Source organism: Ovis canadensis, chromosome 18 (genome assembly GCF_042477335.2).
Source record: "Ovis canadensis isolate MfBH-ARS-UI-01 breed Bighorn chromosome 18, ARS-UI_OviCan_v2, whole genome shotgun sequence".
Taxonomy (NCBI): Eukaryota; Metazoa; Chordata; class Mammalia; order Artiodactyla; family Bovidae; genus Ovis; species Ovis canadensis.
In genome coordinates, this window is record NC_091262.1 from 22,153,353 (window position 1) to 22,175,397 (window position 22,045).

At 39.9% G+C, this 22,045-nt stretch overlaps 1 protein-coding gene across 1 annotated transcript in view; it reads left to right on the top strand.

The window, feature by feature from the left end:
- The window catches only part of LOC138423741 (TAF5-like RNA polymerase II p300/CBP-associated factor-associated factor 65 kDa subunit 5L), a 120,859-nt gene that overhangs the window by 41,738 nt on the left and 57,076 nt on the right, over positions 1-22,045 (top strand). Inside the window, 5 exon segments of the mRNA XM_069560036.1 lie at positions 2,220-2,317; positions 9,627-9,797; positions 10,271-10,438; positions 14,075-14,245; positions 18,905-18,992. Coding sequence (XP_069416137.1) covers positions 2,220-2,317; positions 9,627-9,797; positions 10,271-10,438; positions 14,075-14,245; positions 18,905-18,992 — 696 coding nt within the window.

Here is a 22,045-nt window from a genome sequence, read left to right on the forward strand (position 1 = left end):
GATCTACAAAGCTGTTTCAAAAATCCCATGAACTGTAAGCCACTGTAGAATTACATGTTAATAGTTCTCAATTGAAGTGTCCCATGTGAGGATGGAGAATTTCAACCTTTTCAGAAACCTGTTGGTGAATTGAATCAAGGGTTCAATAAGAAGCATTTTTGTTTATTATTTATAATTTTAAACTTTTGCCAAATTTGTGGTGCCTTAACTGACTTAAATATATGTGGTGTTACTTAGTTTCAGTACATTCAGAAGGTCACATTTTCTCTTGTATTTACAAAGTCAGGATTTGAAAATCAATGTTAATATGACACATGAATCTCTTAAGTCATTAAAAATAGTATTTCTTTATGACTATTTTATAATTATATTTTGCTTTAGTCAATATAGGCTTATGAAATTACAAGTGGGAGATTGTAGCATGTTCACCCTTCAAATATATTGACACACTAAAAGAAACTTAATTTAAAATAATATTTGGTAGTAAAAGTTCCAGGAAAAGCAAAGTGTGTTAGAGTCTTTCATGATCCTCTTTGAATAATGGTGAAGTTCGTTTTTTTTGTTTTTTTTTTCTTTTTCTCTTTTGCAACTTAGTATTTATTTGAATATGTCTGGGAAAATCATTGCCCATGCTTGTGATAGAAAGTTTTCTTGGTACATCAGAAAACCAACGAGTTTAGTGTTTCCTCTCTTTCAAGACTAAGGAGACTAATGTTGAATTAAAGCAAAAACACAAACTTTGCATGAGCCATCCTTCCTTCTATGTTTGTGTGTATCAAACAGCAAGCATCAGTTTGGAGTTGAGGAGGTGTGGATCAAATCCTAAAGATTCCCCAAGCTGTTTACTCTAGGGAGACCTGAAATGTCAGACTCTATGTCGTCTCAGTTATCATAGCCATCTTGCTACAGACCACATAACCTATGAGGGCTGCTGCCATGAAAACCCATAAATGTTCCATCTCTATGAATAGCATCTCTCCAATTAAAGCCATCTTTACTAAGTCAGCTCATTTTCAGACAGAAATATCGATTAACTCACCTATAGTCAGTACATAGAAGCATTCCTTAATGAGAATTATAATGACCTCTGAACTCTGCTCTTTAACCTTGTAATATACTCTCTCAGTTTTTGGTTAAGTGGTCCAGTGTCATATCACTAGAGATAGAAAGACACTCTAGTTCTTTATTGTTGACATGAGAATGCACAGAAGACACACTCAAAGCCTCATTTTAATGGGGATTTGAGTTGGGAGCGGTGAGCAAAAAGGTCACTTCTACAGAATGTTTTCTGTTGTTTGACAGGGCCCTGCTAATCAACTGAACATTACTGGGCAGGGGGTGCATTTGTCCATCAAATAATATTGTCAGTAAGGAGACATACTATTAAAAAACCACAGATTGAACTTTCAAACTAACAGTTATTTAAGTTGCATAATTCTCTATGACAATGAATATATTATTTACAGTATTCCCCAAAATAACTTCCAACTGCCAGATACAACCCTAGGTTACTGTTCAGGAACTGGATACCATGCCATTAAATTAACACTGAAAATTCATGCGCTGGACAATTAAGTCAGCATATCAACCCAATGCATCCTTCTCTCACTTCACCTATCACAGATTTGATCACCATTTGATATATAAGGCATTGCTGACACAGCTTGCTATGATGCCGGTTTACCAAAGAGATTAGAAAATTTGTTTAGAGAGTGCACACACTTCTTCAAAGATAAATGCACACCAGAGAAAATCCTAACAGCTTTTAATTTCCATGCTTTTCAGTTTTATTGTTGTAAATGCAACTGTTTATAGGACTAATGACACCGGCTGGCTCTGTCAAGTCAATTACACCAGTAGGCAGTTGGATCAGATTCTTTACTCATGTTCCATTTACACTATGTAGATGTCTGATATTTGACTAAATTGAATTGCTCCAGAGCGCCATGGTGCTTTCCATGCTCTGCATCTCCGAGCACTTTACAGAACAATGAAATAAATGATAATACGCTGGACACAGGATGGTGGCTGTACACAAGCATGTGAGGCCAGAGCTAGGCAGTGAGTAATAGTCAGTCAGCAGCTGGGTTTGTTATATTAGATGCTTCAGCGATGGCAGTATTCCATGAGAGGAACCTGCTCATTGTGTGTGTGTGTATGTGTGTGTGTGTGTGTGTGTGCTTCGATTTTTAGTTTATTATTGCTTGTTTGTTTTATAGGGTAGAGAGGAAGTGGGGTCAGTGAACGGGAAAAAGGAGAGATTTGTGATGTCAAGTGCTCATATTAGTGACGGTACAGCAGGAGCATCTGGACTCTGGTAACGTGTGGACAGATGCTGAGCCGGCTCCCCACACACTCCTAAATGCCAGAGCACTTTGCTGCTGACCCACATCTAAGCATGCAATTCTGGTAATGAGACACCTAGTGTGCAGAGATCTTGATGGTCCCAACTGATGCCAAATTGTGGGAAGATGCACAGTGCAGGGAGGGCTCTTTAGGGGTCTGTGACTTGCTCACTCATTGCCTTCAGGAAATATGCCATGATATTGTCATAAACTGTCGAGTTCTGAAATGTGGACCAGACACACTAATCCCAATAGCAAACCTCGAGCAAGCAGTAACGTTCATCATGATACATAAAGAACTGGAGACCTGGGGACATTCATTTGTTTGCTCTAGAGCACCTGGCATTAGAATTTGAACCCAGATCTGTCTAAACCAAATCATATTCTTTTAAAACTCTGTCACTCAGCTTCTCCTACAAGCATATTAGTGTGCAAAACTTGGTTGTTTTTTAGGGCCAGAGCCTTGATAAAACTCACAGCATCATTTTCAAAGAACTAGTCATAACATTTGTTAATTTATTATTTTATCAATTCAAATTAGATCTTATTTTTAAATTAATTTTCTTCCCTTGTTGTTGAGATGTAACTGATATACAGCATTGTATAAGTTTTAGCTGTATAGCAGCATGGTTTGATTTGCACATATCACAGAATAATTACCACAATATGTTTAGGGACCATTCACATTAATTTTATTTTTTAGCATTTCTGCCCTAAAGTATAGTGTCAAAAAATAACCTGTTGAATAATAGGAAAATATCCTAACATAACATATCTTGAAAAGAATTAAATAATCTAGACTCAACTAGAAAGCTCTCATTTAGGAACTGAAATTCAACAATCAATTTGTAATTAATACTACTGATAGGAAGAAGTCACTTACTAAGTTTTCAGATTTTTATAATCCTAAGTATGTATGTAATGAGGTCATCAATGTAAACAGACAAATCTGGGGATGTTCATTTTGTGGATGTTCATCAATCTTGGGCTATCATTTGTTAGTTTGAGCTAAATAAAGAACAATATAATCACCTTAACAATAATAGAAGAAAACCAAAGCAATTTTTTTTTCCACTCTCTCACAAGGAAACAAGGGGTGTGACCTTCCTCCTTTCCTATTTCTATCTACTGGAGGCCTTGCTAACTTTCTTTCTCCAGTGTATTTTCACCATCTTCCATGTATTTCCAAGGGACGACAGTCCTGGAAATGACCTGCCAAGGAGAGGAAGCAGTTTGCACCAGACTTGTAAGGCCCAGGAAGAACACATGTAAGGCTTACACTTTCAGTGTCCCCTCTCTCCCATCACCTTAAAAATAAGCTCAGTCTGAGAGACCTAAGATCTCACTTCACACTAATCCCTTTCTCTCTTTGCTGACCTATCAGTTAAAGTTTTATATAAAGAAATATTTAGAAAGCCACGACCACAGCCCAAGTCCTGTGTTGGGCCCTTACAAGGAATAGCAACCCTATAGACCATAGGCTGCCAGGCTCCTCTGTCCATGGGATTCTCTAGGCAAGAATACTGGAGCATGAAGTTGCCATGCTCCCCTCCAGGGGATCTTCCCGACCCAGGGATCAAACACACATCTCTCACATATCCTGCACTGGCAGACAGGTTCTTTAGCATTAGTGCTACCTGGGAAGCCCAATGTGTTGATAGTCATTTTAATAAAACTCCTCAGGAAGTTTAGTTAAGAGCTATAATTTTTGCATCAGTTAAAAGCATGGTGAAAAAGTGTGCTTTAAATAAACACAAGATTTATCACCATTACATATTCAAAAAATTTAAAAGCTATATAATGATGTGATTTGGCATGGGTTGATATATTTTAATAACCACCTTTTCATTTCCAAATGAAGAGCGATAAACAAAATATATTAAACATAAATTTTAATCTTCTGCAGTAATCTGCTGAGTAAATTTGTGAACATGGCTTTATCTCTTTGCTTTCATTTTTCTGTTTCCAAAACTCAACACAGTTTGTGGAAGTTTCATGATAGGTTATAAAATAAGAACCTTCAGTAAAAACCTAGTAAAATTTCTAAATAATAAAGAAATGTCTCAAACAAACTGTCATTAATCCTCGAGATTTGTTGCTACTTAATAATTGTCTCAGATACTAGGACAATCTGGGAAAAAAAGATTTAAAAATGGTTTTAAAATGCATTATGGCAATTGTGAACATTAATAATTGAAAACATATTTTTTGAGTTTGCAAAACAAAGACATCTAGAATAATATGAGATCTAAATAAAGCTGAGAGAACTGTCCTGAGTTCACAGAAGCCAAGGAATTCAATAGCATTGATGACAAAACAGCCACCAATAAAAATTGAAAACTGGCTTGGAACTAAACACCATGTCCTAGCACCTCTGAAAAGGGAGTATTTCATTATTTTGCAGATGAAGAGACTGGTTTAGTGAGGCAAAGTACCTTCTCCAAGGACATCTGACTAGCAAATTTAGGAGAAATAATTTGTTTTCCTTATTTCAAGCCCAAGTTATCAGTTCATTTGTTCCATCCTCAAAAAATTTATTTTCTTTATCAAAAAACTAATCACATAATTTATTTTTAAAAAGCAAGTAAAATTTATGATCCAGGTTTTCCCTCTACTTATTGATGCCCAGCAATTCCTGAGAGTAGGAGAATGGTGCAGCATTGCTCTTTCCAATATACTGAGGAGGTAGTACTGAATCCTGTTGAAGCCAGCAGACCCAGGGTTCAGACTGTCAGAAGATAAATGTTGGTTTTACCACTTACTAGCTGTGTTATGTTGGGCAACTTGTATGACCTGTGTTTGTACTACTGTTATCTGTATAAAGGAGGCCATAAGAGTTCTGATCACAGCAAACACTCTCTTCCAACAGCACAAGAGACAACTCTACACATGGACATCACCAGATGATCAATACTGAAATCAGATTGATTATATTCTTTGCAGCCAAATGGAGAAGCTCTATACAGTCAGCAAAAATAAGACCTGGGGCTGACTGTGACTCAGATCATCAGCTCCTTACTGCAAAACTTCAGGATTAAATTGAAGACAGTAGAGAAAACCACTAGACCAATCAGGTAATACCTAAATCAAATCCCTTAAGATAATACAGTGGAGATAATAAATAGATTCAAGGGATTAGATATGGCAGAGTGCCTGAAGAACTATGGATAGAGTTTGTAACATTGTACAGGAGGCAGTGACCAAAACCATCTCAAAGAAAAAGAAATGCAAGAAGGCAAAGTGGTTGTCTGAGGAACCCTTGCAAATAGATGAGGAAAGAAGCAAAAGGCAAAGGAGAAAGGGGAAGATACACCCAACTGAATGCAGAGTTCCAAAGAACAGCAAGGAGAGATAAGAAGTGTTCTTAAGTGAACGGTGCAACGAAATAGAGGAAAGCAATAAAATGGGAATAACTAGACCTCTTCAAGAAAATTGGCAATACCAAGGGAACATTTCGTGCAAAGATGGGCACAAGAAAGACAGAAATGGCAAGGACCTAAGAGAAGCAGAAGAGATTAAGAAGAGGTGGCAAGAATACACAGAAGAACTATACAAAAAAGGTCTTAATGACCCAGATAACCACGATGGATTGATCACTCACTTAGACCTGACATATTAGAGTGCGAAGTCAAGTGGGCTTTAGGAAGCATTAGTACAAACAAAGCTAGCAGAGGTGATGGAATAGCAGCTGAGCTATCCTAAAAGATGATGTTGTTAAAGTGCTGCATTCAAATATGCCAGCAAATTTGGAAAACTTAGCAATGGTCACAGGACTGGAAAAAGTCAGTTTTCATTCCAAACCCAAAGAAAGGCAATGCCAAGAAAACTTCAAACTACCATTCAATTGTGTTCATTTCACATGCTAGCGAGGTAATGCTCAAAATCCTTCAAGCTAAACTCCAACAGTATGTGAAGTAAGAACTTCTAGATGTACAAGCTGGATTTAGAAAAGGCAGAAGAAGCAGAGATCAAATTGCCAACATCCACTGCATCACAGAGAAAGCAAGGGAATTCCAGAAAAACATCTACTTCTGCTTCATTGACTACACTAAAGCCTTTTAACTGTGTGGGTCACAACAAACTGGAAAATTCTTAAAGAGGTGGGAACACCAGACCACCTTACCATGTACCTCCTGGAACATGGAACAATGCGCTGGTTCAAAACTGGGAAATGAGTACATCAAGGCTCTGTATTGTCACCCTGCTTATTTAACTTACATGTGGAGTAAGTGTTAGTCACTCAGTCATGCTCAACTCTTTGCAACCCCATGGACTGCAGCCAACCAGGCTCCTCTGTTCATAGGATTTTCCAGGCAAGAATACTGGAGTGGTTTGCCATTTCCCTCTCCAATGTGTGGAGTACATCATGAGAAATTTCAGGCTGGATGACTCACAAGCTGGAATCAGGATTGCCAGGAGAAATATCAACAGCATCAGAATTGCAGATGATACCACTCTCATAGCAGAAAGTGAAGAAAAACTAAAGAGCCTCTTGATGAAGGTGAAAGATGAGAGTGAAAAATCTGGCTTAAAACTCAACATTCAAAAACTAAGACCACGGTATCCAGTCCCATCACTTCATAGAAAATAGATGGGGAAAAAATAAACACAGTGGCAGATTTTTTTTTTCCTTGGGCTCCAAAATCACTGTAGATGGTGACTGCAGCCACAAAATTAAGACACTTTCTCACTGGGACAAAAGCTATGACACACCTAGACAGTATATTAAAAAGAAGAGACATCACTTTATAAAGATCTGTATAAATCAAAGCTACTGTTTTTTCAGTAGCCATGTACCAATGTGAGAGTTGGACCATGAAGAAGACTGAGTGCCAAACAACTGATGCTTTCAAATTGTGGTGCTGGAGAGTCCTTTGGAAAGCAAGGAGCTAAAACCAGTCAATCCTAAAGGAGATCAATCCTGAATGTTCATTGGAAGGGCTGTGCTGAAGCTGAAGCTCCAACACTTTGGCTACCTGATGCAAACAGTCAACTCATTGGAAAAGATGTTGATGCTGGGAAAGATTGAGGACAGGAGGAGGAGTGGGTAACAGAGGATGAGATTGTTGGATGGCATCTCTGACTCAACAGACATGAGTTTGAGCAAAGTCCGGGAGATTGTGAAGGACAGGGGAGCCTGGCATGCTGCCTGCAGTCCCTGGGGTCCCAAAGAGTCGGACCTGACTTAGTGACTGAGCGACAAGAACAGCTCTTACTCTGAAGGATCATTATGCAGATTGGATGAAATGAACGCATACACTCACACAGTAAGTATGGTAGTTAAAAATACAGGGAGACATACATCAGCAAAGAAGATTCCCACTTCAATGTTTTCATCTTATTCTTTACTTTCCAAACATTCATGCTTTTGTCCATAAATATATATCCTTTACATTTTTACTTTCTTGATGTATGATCCTGGTGATTTTTCCAAGTCAGTGGAAATACTTTTTGGGGATAGTTTTGACTATGATCAATGGGTTATGTGAGATGAGGGAGTAGCAGTTGCCCTTAAAGGCATCTAGGCATTTCCTGCTGTAGCATCTGAGCCAGGGCATTTGATGGCATCTGAGGGCCCCAGTACATTGTTTCCATTACCAGGGAAGCCCATTCCTTGAGGGAAATTCACTCACCTGATCTTCCATTAGCATTGCTTCACCAACCAGAACATGTGTTATTTTTCACGAAATGATCACCCTGCTCCAAAATACAAACACATTAAAGATGCCTAATTATGTATCATGGTCTTATTTAGTTGTTAAGGGAACAGGATGCAATAGGAATTTGTGAAGCTAAACTACTAAATAGCAGGAAACTTGTTTTGTACAGGTAAATTGTGATTTAAAAATAAGTGATGATGAAAATGTAAACACAATCATTTTAGGAAACTTTATGAAAGAATTAGAATTTTGCATATATCTGGCACATTCTCAGCTAAATTGACCTAACATATTTCCAGAAATATGTCAATTAAAAATGTGCCCTTTGGAGGAGAGGGAGGGAGTACAGATTCCAGAATAATAAATACTGGGAGAAAATCAGAATATTGGCTTCCAGCTGGCATAGCAGAGGTGGTCATAATTGAGAAAAATAAAACTGGAGTTAGGCAGCCATTCAGTAGAGTCAAGCTGCTACTCTCCTACCACAAGACCAAGATACCTCAAATTCAACTTTCATTAATTTGTTACCACTGTGGCCTCTATACTGCTATAAAAGAACCTTCCTCCCATTACCATATTTTCTTTATGAATGTCAGTTGCCTTTCTAGACTTCAGTAAACATCTTACTTTTTTGTTTCTTTTCTGATCCAGAATTTTAAAGACTATTTTATGTGTCTCTTCACTAAAAGTCTCTAGCCCATCAGGCTCCTCTCTCCATGGGATTTCCCAGGCAAGGAGACTGGTGTGGGTTGCCATTTCTTTCTCTAGGGGATCTCTGTGATCCAGGGATCAAACCCACGTTTCCTGTATTGGCAGGTGGATTCTTTATCACGGATCCATCTGGGATGCAAAGAACTGGACATGATTCAGCGACTAAGCAACAACAACCACACTAAAAGTCTATTAGGCTGACAAAGTGAAGCAGTTGGGGCAAAAATCAATCCAGTTGCTTCATGCTTAGTACTAAGACATGCATACTCACCAATTCTACAATAATCTGACAAAAGAGACTGAATTTGAAGTAGGTATTCATAAAGAGGGCTTCTCCAGTGGCTCGGTGATAAAGAATCTGCCTGCAATGCAGAAGTTGCAGGACACCTGGGTTCGATTTCTGGGTCCAGAAGACCCCCCTGGAAGAGAGCATGGAAATCCACTCCAATATTCTTGTCTGGAGAATCCCATGAACAGAGGAGCCTACAGTCCATAGGGTCACAAAGAGTTGGAGACCACTGAAGCGACAGCATGAATGCACGCATGCATAAAAATCTTTCAAACATCCTAATTTTAAAATAATTCTGATTTTAAGACTGCCACTCACCTTCCTGGGGACAAAGGCCTCTGTGGGATTCCTTGTTCAACCATGCCGTCTGTCATCAGGATTTTAAAGAGAAGACTGTTTGGGATCTTTATTTGCTTTACTGAGTCACTTAATGCATGTACATGTATTTTAGAGACAAGAATACAAGTTGAATTTTATCTTATCCTGTGCTATTTTAAAATCAAGCATCTGTCTGGCTGAAAAAGGCTATGGTACTATTTTGTTTTGTAACTGAGAAGGTGCTGAACTTCATGATGAAGGAATTAAGTTCTCATGGGGTAGTTGGCCGGTGCTGTCTTTCAGGGACATCATCATCCTGAGCTTCATTTCCCACGAGAATCGCTCTTCACCAAATGAAGTCAGGGGAACTCAAAAAGCCAGTGTTCTAGAAATAAAGACTCCAATCTGCGAAGCAGACCACAGTCGCACTGATGTCAGAAACTCTGAATTGGATCGGCTCACTAAACCCCCTCTGTAATTTTGTCAGGCACATCTGCAGCTCTGTCTGTAGATTCAGGCACCATGTGTCCCGGTACGCCTTTCTTTCTTTTTCCCCTTCTTGTCTTTCCCTGTTTTGTTTTTTCTTTTCTTTTCCGTGTCTTTTCTTCTACTAGCAGCTGTTTCCCCTGACCTCTTATATCTAGAACGGCTGGGCTGTGTAGTTTCAGCCCACCTCATGGGGCTCCTGCAGAAATTGTCTTGTTTACCATCTCAAAGAAACACTATCTTGTCAACAGATCACACAACATGAAGTGATGATGCCAGAAGCTTCCTCCATATACTGACTATCTTTATTCCATGGATGGATGGTGTCTGAGGAGGCAGTATTTTTCCCCTACGATATTGAGTAATATAATTTCTATTCTCATCTCAACTGCCTGCATTTTACTTCCAGAAACACCCTGCTCTCCATTTTGAAACTTGGTTCATTCATGTGTTGGGGCTAGAGTTCCCTTTCGTAAAGGGAACGGTCAGCCTCTATGGGTCTTGCTGAAAGGAACCATGGTCTCCTCGTCGCCGTCTCCTGTTACAATGGGAGGCTTTGGAAAGCAAGAGAATTCTCCACAGCTCTGTGTTTTAGGAAACAGATTTCTCACCATCCAGGGCTGGGCAGAGTAAGCCTCATGCTGCCTGACAAGGTTGAGTTGTGGCCACTTCTCCAGAGGAGACAGAACACTGTTTTCACTGTAACAAGATAAGGCAGCCAAGCTCTATCTCCTGAAACATGCTTTATTTTTGTTGCCGCTGCCCTCTCGCCTCCCATCGCCTCCCCCTGGTCTGCTCCGGGTGCCCTCCTGAGAAGCGCCTGTGCTTCGTGACTGCACTCATTTCTGTGAGTTAGAGCTGCCCTAACGCCACAGCCACGAGAGAGTGAGTGAAGGGCCACAGAAGCAGCGAGGCCGCTTCCTGCCCTGCTCCGCCAGTGAGGCGACCTGATGGGAGAGGCATTTCACTCCATTCCAGCCGGTGCCGTCTTCCAGAAAGGGAGACATTCTGTTAATTTCACTGAAGGCAAATATTGATTTTCTTAACATAGCCCTGCATTTTTTTTAATGCAGTGATTTTATTTTACCGTGTGAGCCTTCACTGAATCTATTCCCTGAAGCCATAATATTAAATTTAAGACAGCAGATGTATATTTTTATGCTTAAATTTTCAGCAGGTCAAAGGCATGATTTTTATCAGCCTTTCTCCTCAACTAATATCATTTTAGTTTTTAAAAACTGAGAAAGTTTCCTTAATCATTATCGTTTATGGTTAAGAATAACCATATGGTTAAGGATAATCATTATCTTTTATGGTTAAGTCAGATTGCTAAGAATTTTTGAAGTAGACAAAAGGTCTAAAAAAATCTAGTATTCATGTTAAAACATAATCAGGATTGGGATGAGAAACCCAAAGGTTTCCACATTTTTCTCTACTTCTTTAACAGAAGAGGTAAGGAGCAAGTAATTTACAAACATTTTTTTATCTCTTTCCAGAATTCACATTTCCCTTGATTATTTTTTTAATGTATCAGTTTGCTCATTCATCACAAGAATAGATAAGCTGCTATCTAGTTTTAATTTCAGATATCCAAAATCATGTAGCAAGCTAAACTGTTTCTGATTCTGCCAGGAGAGGATGCAATTCTTTCAGAGGGTCATGGATGAGAATAAGCCTCATTCAATGGAAGAGCCAATCCTAAATCTTGGCATTCTCCAGCTCTGCTCTAAAACTCTATTACCACTTCCTCAAAGGGTTAATGGCACTACTGTAAGGGGGACAATTCATTCTCCTGCTAAACGCGATGACAAATAACCATTATTCTTTCCAACTACACTGATAATCGGGACAGCTTAAACATTTTCGCCGGTATAAGTGAAACCATTAATCCTCTTGGATTTCATGATAAGTGGTGACTGGGAAATAATGACTGTGTCATTGAAGGCAAGAAAAAAATGTTAACAATTAAAACAAGTTAGCCATTATCTTACCGGGTACTGAATCGCTTTCACATTTCATTAGCAATATTGTAAATGATATGTACCTTATTAAAAAGCTCTTATTATCCAAGAAACCTAATTAGTCAAAAATTCTCAGTCACCACTATCATTTTCTAATGATACAAGTGCTACCGTGGGTATAGCAATGTGGGGAATGTTTCTGTTTATCCATAAATGATACACAATATGAAACTATCTCCCCATAAATATCATAGAGCATAGGTATGACTCATTTTTTTAGAATACATGATGGTTTATTTCAAGTGATCCGCTCAGCTATTATTGGACAAAATCTGAAATCTTTTTCTTAGCTAGCAGTGTATTTAAGCCAAACATTCGGCATTTTGCCAAAGGATTATAAAAACTGAAGAAAATAACAATTACAGTTTCATACAGTGCTTTGAAGATATTGCGTCCTCTCCTCATGTTCAACCCTTAAGCTTCTCATAAATGAAACTGATGAACTGACCCTGAGAATTGCTAAACTGACATGCCTGAAAGGAGGGGTCTCAAAAAAAATACCCAAGACCAGGTTTAAATCCAATAGCTTTCTTCTCTAGACCCTCAAAATCACGAAAAGTAATACCAACATTTCTGTGGGAGATAGTATGAATACAGAAAGAGGTACCCAGATAGTATTAAATATTTACATGTTTATTAGAATGAATTAAGCATTCTCAGGACAATTCTACTCTTCAACATGACTATACACTTTTTCTTTGCAAGTCAAATTAGAAAGAGGGGTATGTGTACAATATATGACACGCATGGTATACAGCACAGCACACTGACATATTTAACACCGATTGAAATGATTCACGTCAAGCACTTAGAATCCCTGACATTTATAAGTGCTCAATAAATGGTAGCTATTTCATAATCATCAATATATCAGATTACTCCAGGAATATCTAATGGAAGACGCCTGCATATATATGAATATGAGATAGGCATAAATGGGCTCTCCTACAGGATATGTGTCATAATAGAAATGACAGGAGTCAGAGGCCTTCTTTCTGAAGTTAAATTCTGCAATTGTCAGTATCACCTATCACGTTACAGAATTTTTGAATCTTGCTTTCTGTTCTCTTTCAGTTTAAGTTGCTCTTAGTGCCTACTTTGTGCTCACCTCTATCCGTAATTGTCCTAAGAGGGACTGTTAGCAGCTCAGTCATGTCCTTCTCTTTGTTATCCCATGGACTGTAGCCCACCAGGCTCCTCCGTCCATGGGGATTCTACAGGCAAGAACACTGGAGTGGGTTACCATTTCCTTCTCCAGGGGATCTTCCCAACTCAGGGATCAAACCTGGTCTCCTGCATTGCAGACAGATTCTTTACTGTCTGAGCCTCTAGGGAAGCAGTAAGAGGGAGGGGAGAATAAAAAGCCTCAGACGTGGCCCTTCCCCTCAGCTTATCTTTGATCTCTCGGGGAGTTTCCCCTAGAAGTCTTGCATTTAAAAGTCTATAAAATTTTGTGCAGTTATTTTAGAAAATCATATATTTTTAAAGAGTTCGTATAAAATATGCTAGAACCATTTAAAGAAATAGCAGAAAGACTGGGGAAAGTGCATGGAGAATGAAGATGGGTCAAAGAGAGAAAGAAATTCTGGAAAGAGGAAGGAAGAGAAAGAATAAAAGTTTATTCTGAGTGTTTGTGCATTATAACATCTAGTTAAGTCCTTAAAAATCTATGAAGACAAAACAAAAAATGTATCTCATATATAATGCTGCTGAAGACAGCATTATTACCTCCACCTTACAAATGAAAAATCCTGTTCTATTTACCTTTGAGATATGTTTTAAAATTATTCAATTAATTATTGGTTCCAGCTGAGGTGATGCTAAGGCAATTGTCAGCGACTAGCTTCAACAGAGGGGCTCCAAGGAAATCACAAAAGTCTGTTGAATGTATGATGGTTTTGAAGCCCAAGAGTTGAGAATGGATCTGATCACTGGTCTCAATAATGGTGAACATTCTTCATGTTCCCTCTTGAGGAGAAGGCTCTAGAGCTTCTGCCTCTAACTACCTTGAGGCCAGTTTCCCTGTCTTCTTTATTCGCTAGTCTCTTGCTATCTTTCTACCAGAACAAGAAGTCACTCAGCTGCTTCCTGGGTAATTGTCACCAGCACACTCAATGCCTAAACTTAGCTTAGAAACACAGTAGTTTAAAAAACACATACATCAAGACCAAAAAATATATAACCTGGAATATGAAACAACAAAATGGGAGTGAAAATAAATTCTATCAAGAACTCTTTTCTTAGGAAAACTACAGAAGTTGATGATGGACCTTGGAGCTTCTTAGCACTGAGAGCAAACACAGAGCAAATGTCATCTAGACCTTATGGTGAGAGGTTCGCCCCTCTGTTGCGGCCAGGATGTAGAATGCCCCCAGCTGACTCCTCTGTTCCTTCTCTGGAGAACCAGCTTATTTGGTAAGTCCCAAAGTGTTCTTCCCTTTGATAATAACAGTAAATATAATGGAAAAGTGTTTCTACTCTCTTCTTTCTTTAGTCGCCAAGTCACGTCCAACTCTTGCAACCCCATGGACTGTAGCCTGCCAGGCTCCTCTATCCATGGGAATCTCCAGGCATCTCCTAACTTTCTCTCCCTTTTAAATTTATATCATGCCAGTGATGGTTCTTCCAAGAGTTAAATAACCATTGCAAATGAAATAAACACGTATTTCACAAAAATGAACTGATCTCACTGCCGTGGCTACTTTGTCATAGAAATGGGATGGAGAAAGGGTTCTCTATGAATTGAATTTTGTCTCCTAAAATCCATATGTTAACGCCCTAATGCCCAGTCTCTATTTGGAGATAGGACCTTTAACGATATAATTAAATTTCACTCAGTATGACAATCTCTAGGTCCATTTGCATCTCTGCAAATGGTGCAATTTCATTCCTTTCATGACTGAGTAATATTCCATTGTGTGTGTGTGTATAAATAAATATACATATATATGACATCTTTGTCCATTCATCTGTTGATGGGCATTTAGGTTGCTTCTATGTCCTGGCTATTGTAAATAGTGCTGCAATGAACATTTGGGTATATGTATCTTTTTGAAAATAAAAATCATGTATTAATGCATATGTGTAAAATCTAGAGAAATGGCATGGATGAACTTATCTGCAGAGCAGAAATAGAGATACAGACATAGACAACAAATGCACGGATATCAAAGGAGGGAGTGGGGAGGTGAGATAGATCGGGACTGACACTGTATACATAATACTGTGTATAAAAGAGGTAACTAATGAGAACCTACTGTATACACAGGGAACTGAACTTAATGCACTATGGTGATGTGAATGGCAAGGAAGTCCAAAAGGGAGGGGGATATATGTGTATGTAATGCTGATTCACTTTTTATGTACAGCAAACAATAACACAATACTGGAAAGCAATCATATTCCAATAAAATAAAATAAAAATAAAGATGTAATTAAGGTTAAATGAGACCATAAGAGTGAGACCAGTCCAATATGACTGCTATTCTGACAAGAGGAAGAGGTAACAGGGACCACACACACATAGGAAAGACCACGTGAGAACACACAGAGAAAGGTGCCAACTGCAAGCCAAAGAGGGGGGCCTCAGGATAAACCACGCGAGACGGCGCCTTAGTTTTGGACTTTCAGCCTTCAGAAATGTGAGAAAAAACTTCTGTCACTTAAGTCACCCAGTCTATGGTATTTTGTGATGGCAGCTGTATCAGACTAACCCAGTGTCTCTTGCATAAAAGGAAAAAAGGTGCAGTGGTGACGTGATGTTCAAAAGAAGTAGCAATGCCAGGAAGAGATTGTGTTTCCCAAACTGTGTTCCTCAGACACTCTTTCCCCAGGATGTTGACAAGGATATAGGAAAAGTGACATCAAAGGAGTCTGATGAACACATGATTCATCAGATTTCTTTGCTATAGCAAAGAATTTCCCAGAGTTTTAAACAGTATAACATGCACTGGAGTCCCCAGCATGAGAAGATCATGGACAGAGTTTCCCAAAGTAAGGGCAGACTTTCCTTATAATGCTGTTGGACCCTCTTTGAGGTGCTGGTGGGAAGAAAAGGTTTGAAAAAAACAATAGCAACTGGTGGATTTTGAGAAAGTCGCTTTAATTTTCTCCCCCATGCTCACCTTCCCCATCATGAAGACCTGATCTGGCAATGTCTCTAAGCAGTGAGACAAGGCAATGGGGGGTATGTGGGTAAGGTTCCACGCAATTATTCAGGCAAGGAAGTGAAGGAAGGGGTTGAGAACCTGGCTGTGGAATCACTATGGCTTTGACTGACTGCACCACATTTTCTCTGCAGTCATTCACTTCTCTGTCATTGAACAAGGGACTGAGCCTTGGCTTCTTACTTTAATAATGCAGGTATCAGTGCCTTAGACATGTTAGGTGCTCAGACTGAAGGAGACCATTAAGAAGAGGGCAGGTAAGGAGGTATGTTGCTTCCCCAGTGGTTCAGTGGTAAAGAATCTGCCTGCAATGCAGGAGGCGCAGGAGACGGGGGTTCAGTCCTTGGGGTGAGGAAGATCCCCTGAAGGAGGGCATGGCAACCCACTCCAGGATTCTTGCCTGGAGAATACCATGGACAGAGGAGCCTGGCGGGCTGCAGTCCATGGGGTCACAAAGAGTTGACCATGACTGAAGTGACTTAGCACACACGCAAGGAGGTATGTCAGGGATCACAGGGCGGTCCCCCTGGGACGGTTGCGCCTGGTGATCATTCCCTGTGCACGCTAACCATTTTAAGGTCATAGGCTGCTAAGGATTTTGCATTCTTCTGTCAGAAGTGTAAGTCTGTTCTTGTGAAAGAAAGTGTGTGTTTTCACTGGTGTAGGAATTTCTGGTGAACTCACCAGTGCACCCAGAAAAATGATGTTTGTTACATGCTTCCATCGTACCTCCATAACCTTCCACCTAATGTTTTTTTTAATTCTTGGGACTGCCTCCTCCCTGTGCTCTCTCCATCTGACAACCTCCGACTCTGCCTCCCTGTGTGCACTCGAGCACCGCCTCTCCAGGAGCATTCCCCAGCAAGTCCCCAGCAAGTGTGACACAAGTTCTCCGCCCTTCTTCCTCAAGTGCTCTCCATGAGCAGACCTTCTTGCATTGAAAGCCTAATTGCCCTCCTGTTTCCCCAATGCGGGACACACACACCACGGAAACATGAAGAATGTCTCATGATCCATGTGCTTCAGGTACTGTGGGCATGCAACAGACATTCATTGAGCAGACAGAATAAAAACAATCATTCTTTTTAAACCTCCACCTGGACTGTGTGGGTTTTTTTTTTTTTTTAATGTACCCTTGTATCTATAAAAGGAAAAAAACGTCGCCAAAGCTATGCATGTTAAATCACTATCTATGTATTTGATACATATTTTCATTAAATGAATGAACTGCATACAGTCTGACCTGTCTTGGCTTCAGGTAGCCATTGTATAAGAGGAGGAGATATCGCCCTGTCTCAACTTAGTTTTGACCCTGCCACACTCACACTACACCCTCCTGTCTTCTGAAAGCCTCAGATGGGGTGCTGCCATAGCTAAAAGCAAACTATAACAAGGGCTTTAAAGGAAACACACTTGTCAGTGTTAACAGCAATTGACTATTCTCTCATATCAATGTTCCCCATGAAACCATTTTTCTTTAGATCCAGGATATAATTTAAGGCTTCTGAGATCATGCAGAAACCCAGACATAAATCCTACTAATGGATTCATCCCTAGAGAATCCCTTCAGTGGTCCACTGAGAATGCCTCTTCCTTTCTTCCCACAAGAAGCCTGGAATGACCCTTTCGGAAGCCACAACTTTCAAGGTCACCTGGCCTCTGAGGTCCTGCAAGTTGCCTATCCCTATTCTCACAATCTCAGTTGCCCTGAGGACAGCAATCTGGTCTGATAAGACAACAGGCTGGCCATGATCAAGCTGTCTGAGCACAGAACCACTCCTGAGAAGGGTCCCATATTCCAAATCATCACAGATACCTCTTGATCCTTTTAAATTGATTCTCAGAAGAAATACTCACTGTTTTACCTTTTAAAACCTTGATTACAAAAACCTTCATGAAATTTGTACTACTTTATATCAGTATTTGATTTAGAAATAACAAATCACTTCTAAATCCTGGCCTTATGTAACACTCATGACTGTGTGGGAGGATAGATTCCATTGATGAGGAACTCAAGGTTCAAAAAGATTAAAATATTTGTCTAAGTCACATGACTAGAAAGGGGTAAAACTTTAATGCAGGCATAGCATCTTTGATTTTTATTTTTTTTAATTATTACTGAACCCGTTTTTTCCTGCTTTTCAGATGCCATTCAAAGGCAAAACTAGAAGTGAATACTGGAGGAGACTGCTGTTAAGGATGTTTCCACTCAATTGTTTGCTCTGGAAATACCTGCTGTAATTTTTTAAGTAGGTCTGTGAAATGAAGATTATAATTCTTCTTTTTGCTTATCTGATAACTCACTGAAAGTATCAATTAGTCTGTGCAACAGAAATCTTCAGAATCTGGCATATAAGTCAGCATACACTATAAGATCTTCCTGCCAAGTCTGCATCAGTGTCAGAGTCTGAGCCCAAATGAGAAGTCAGGGTAAGATCACAAATATATATGTTTAAAACAGCACTGCTGTATTTTTTTTTTTTTATATAGCATTGCTGTATAACCAGGAACAGGCATGGGAAAAAGTCAACAAAATACATGTGAACTGATGGACTAATATACAGAAAAGACTTCACTCTAATGGGCCTTAACTTACAACCATCTGGGAATGCATCATGAGGGTCAAACTGTGCCATGTTAGTGCAGAAATGACTGAAGGGAAGATTCCCTGGGCTTTCCTTATCTCCCTGCACCGGCCAGGTCTGAATTACGTTCAATTCAATTTGCTCTGACCTTTCTTACTTCTTAAGAGCAAATACATACATGCAGTTCTTTCCTTGAGGGTAGACTACTCAAAGAACAAACAGTCATTCACGGCAAAGCAACACCCATGAAAGCCTACACTTCAGGAAAGGACATGTAACCAGGGCCCCAGTGCTGTGAACTGCAAACTAACATGTTGCTTCAGGACAGGTCGAATGGAGTGGGAGTCAGATCCTGGCTCTGCTTTGGAGGTCCCGGTTTATCGGAGCCTGCCGCAGGTCATTACTCCCGAGGTGAGAGTCTTGTAACTAAGGAGATGCTACAGGCCAGCGAGGCCTGTCGTGTTCCATCTACTCTCCGGGCCTCAGCCTGTGTATGCAGGTGTTTCTCTGTATTGAATCTCTCTGGGGAATCCTTGGCTTCACAGCAAAAGCCGGCTGAAGTGAAAGTGATTTGATTTGGATCCTATTACAGGCACTTTACCTCTTCTATTTCCGTGATAATAGCAGATTGGAGTCGATTATTGTACTGGGAGGGGAGTTAATGTGATGTCGAGAAACATTGGGAAAACTGGCACAGGGAGAGAGGGAGAGATAAAACTTTAGTGCAGATTGAAGTCTGCAGCCCAGGCCAGGGCGGCCACTGGTTAAGCGTCCACTGCAAGCCACGTGGCGTTTTGCAAAGGGTCGGGGTCATTTCCCTTGTTGGTGCTGGTTAAAGGACAACGGGCACTTTGGCTCCTCAACTTAATGGAACCAGCCTCTCATGCCCTCCTAATCCCTGCCTTTTCCTCTGCAGCTTTTCCCCAGCCATGCTGCCCAGTAGCCCAAGGACTACAGGTACCCCAGCCTTTGTGGCCTCCAGCTCTCTTCTCAGGAAGGCAGGAGGTGCCAGCCTTAGGCAACTCACCTCCGATGGTCACACAAGCCACAAATAAATCTAGGCTTAATTTACAAGTACTGCTTTATGTTTGTTCCCCAAACAGAGAAAACAATCTCCAAATATTCCTGCTTGGGATCCAGGCTGCATCCAAAGGCATGCCTGTCAACACTCCTTCCCTATGGTCCCCAAACCAGCATCAGAAGGAAGCAACTGTGGGTTAGAAAAATATTATGCAGCATATCAGTTACCCCTAATAGAATGAAAGAGCAATGCTGGACCAGCTAAAAACTGAATTTGTCAAGAAGTAAGTAAATATCCCAGTATGATTTATCCTTTGCGTTATGATACCCATCTCTATTTATCCATTGCCTTATGATGATATATCACCATCATCACAATGATCTTACATTGAACATGGTCATATACATTATCTTAGACCTGAATTTTCATTCCTGAAAAGTGCCCACTTACAATCCTGCTTTCTGAATGTGCCATCCCTAATAAGATGCACTATGCATTCGAGACTAGATTTTCATGTGTCTGCACTTCTATAAAAGGGATATGGCAATTGTTATTTCAAAAGGTAATAGAATAAAGTGGGCAAGGAGAATCTCACTTTTGCTTCTTTCTTGTTTAACTTTGAAGTATGATATACATACAAAACAGCACATGTTTCGCTTATTTATAAACTGAACACATCTGGATCAAGAAACAGAAGTAGTCAAGAATTTCAGAAGCTACTCTCCTGCTCCTTACCTCCACCACCAAAGTCAGCCTCTGCCTTAACAGTCAAGCAGCACAGGTTAGTTTGGTCTGTTTTTGAACATCAGTAGAATCATCCGGAGAAGGCAATGGCACCCCACTCCAGTACTCTTGCCTGGAAAATCCCATGGATGGAGGAGCCTGGTAGGCTGCAGATCATGGGGTCACAAAGAGTCTGACACCACTGAGCGACTTCACTTTCACTTTTCACTTTCCTTCATTGGAGAAGGAAATGGCAACCCATTCCAGTGTTCTTGCCTGGAGAATCCCAGGGATGGCAGAGCCTGGTGGGCTGCCGTCTATGGGGTCGCACAGAGTCGGACATCATGGATCCTTTTGTGTCTGGTTTTCCGCACAAACTTTTTTATGAGATAGATACATAATGTATACAACTGTGGGTTGTTCATTCCCAAAGTATCTATTGTATGAATATACCCCAATTTATTTATCTATCCTAATATTTTGGCCATGTGGATAGTGTCCAATGTCAGGATACAGTAAATACTGCTGTTTTGGGGTAAACATATATAAGAATTATTTTTTTAAAAATTAATTAGAGTATAGTTTATTTACAAGGTTGTGTTAGCTTTTGCTGTATAAGAAAGTACATCAGTTATATATATACCCATGATTTCTTAGATTCTATTCCCATTTAGGTCATCACAGAGTGCTGAGTAGCATTCCCTGTGCCCTACAATAGTACTCATTAGTTATCAGTTTTATATCTAGTAGCGTGTTTATGTCAATCCCAGTCTCCCAACTTATCCCCCACTCCTGCTTTCTCCCTGGTAACCATATGTCTGTTTTATATACCTGTGGCTCTATTTCTGTTTTGTAAATAAGCTCATTTTTACCACTGTTTTAGATTCCACATACAGCCAGCACATGGAAGCAATGTAGCATATACATATATATATATATATATGAATATTACTCAGCCATAAAAAAGAACTAAATAATGCCGTATATAGCAACATGGATGGACCTTGAGACTGTCATACTGAGGGAAAGAGGTCAGACATTGAAAGATAAATATCATATGATATCGCTTATATAAGCATTCTTATCGGGTATATTCTTAGCTGTGTAACTGCTGTCACAAAAAGTAGGCATATGTCCAGCTTAATAGCTACTGCTTAACAGTTTTCCAAAGCAGTTGTACCAGTTTTAACTTCCACCGGTAGTGTCTAGTCCAATAGTTTGGCCAGTGTCTCCAAAACTTTGGCCACCTGATGTGAAGAGCCAATTCACTGGAAAAGATCCAGATGCTGGGAAAGATTGAGGACAAGAGGAGAAGGTGGCAACAGAGGATGAGATGGTTGGATGGCATCACTGACTCAATGGACATGAGTTTGAGCAAACTCTGGGAGATGGTGAAGGACAGGGAAGCCTGGCGTGCTGCAGTCCATGGGGGTCACCAAGAGTCACACACGGCTTAGCGACTGAATAATAACAACAAAGCAGTGTCTGGTAGATAGTCTTAGTTACTCCATTTCATCACCAATATTTAGTATTTTCTGCCTTACAATCTTTTCTATAATTCTTGGTGTGTATCATATCTCATGTGAAATTAATTCCCATTTCTCCTGATGATTAAAAATTGGTGTGACTTTTGACATATTTATTGGTTATTTGAATATCCTCTTTTATTAAACATATATTCAGCTACTTTATCAATCTTTCATATTGAATTGTCTCTCAC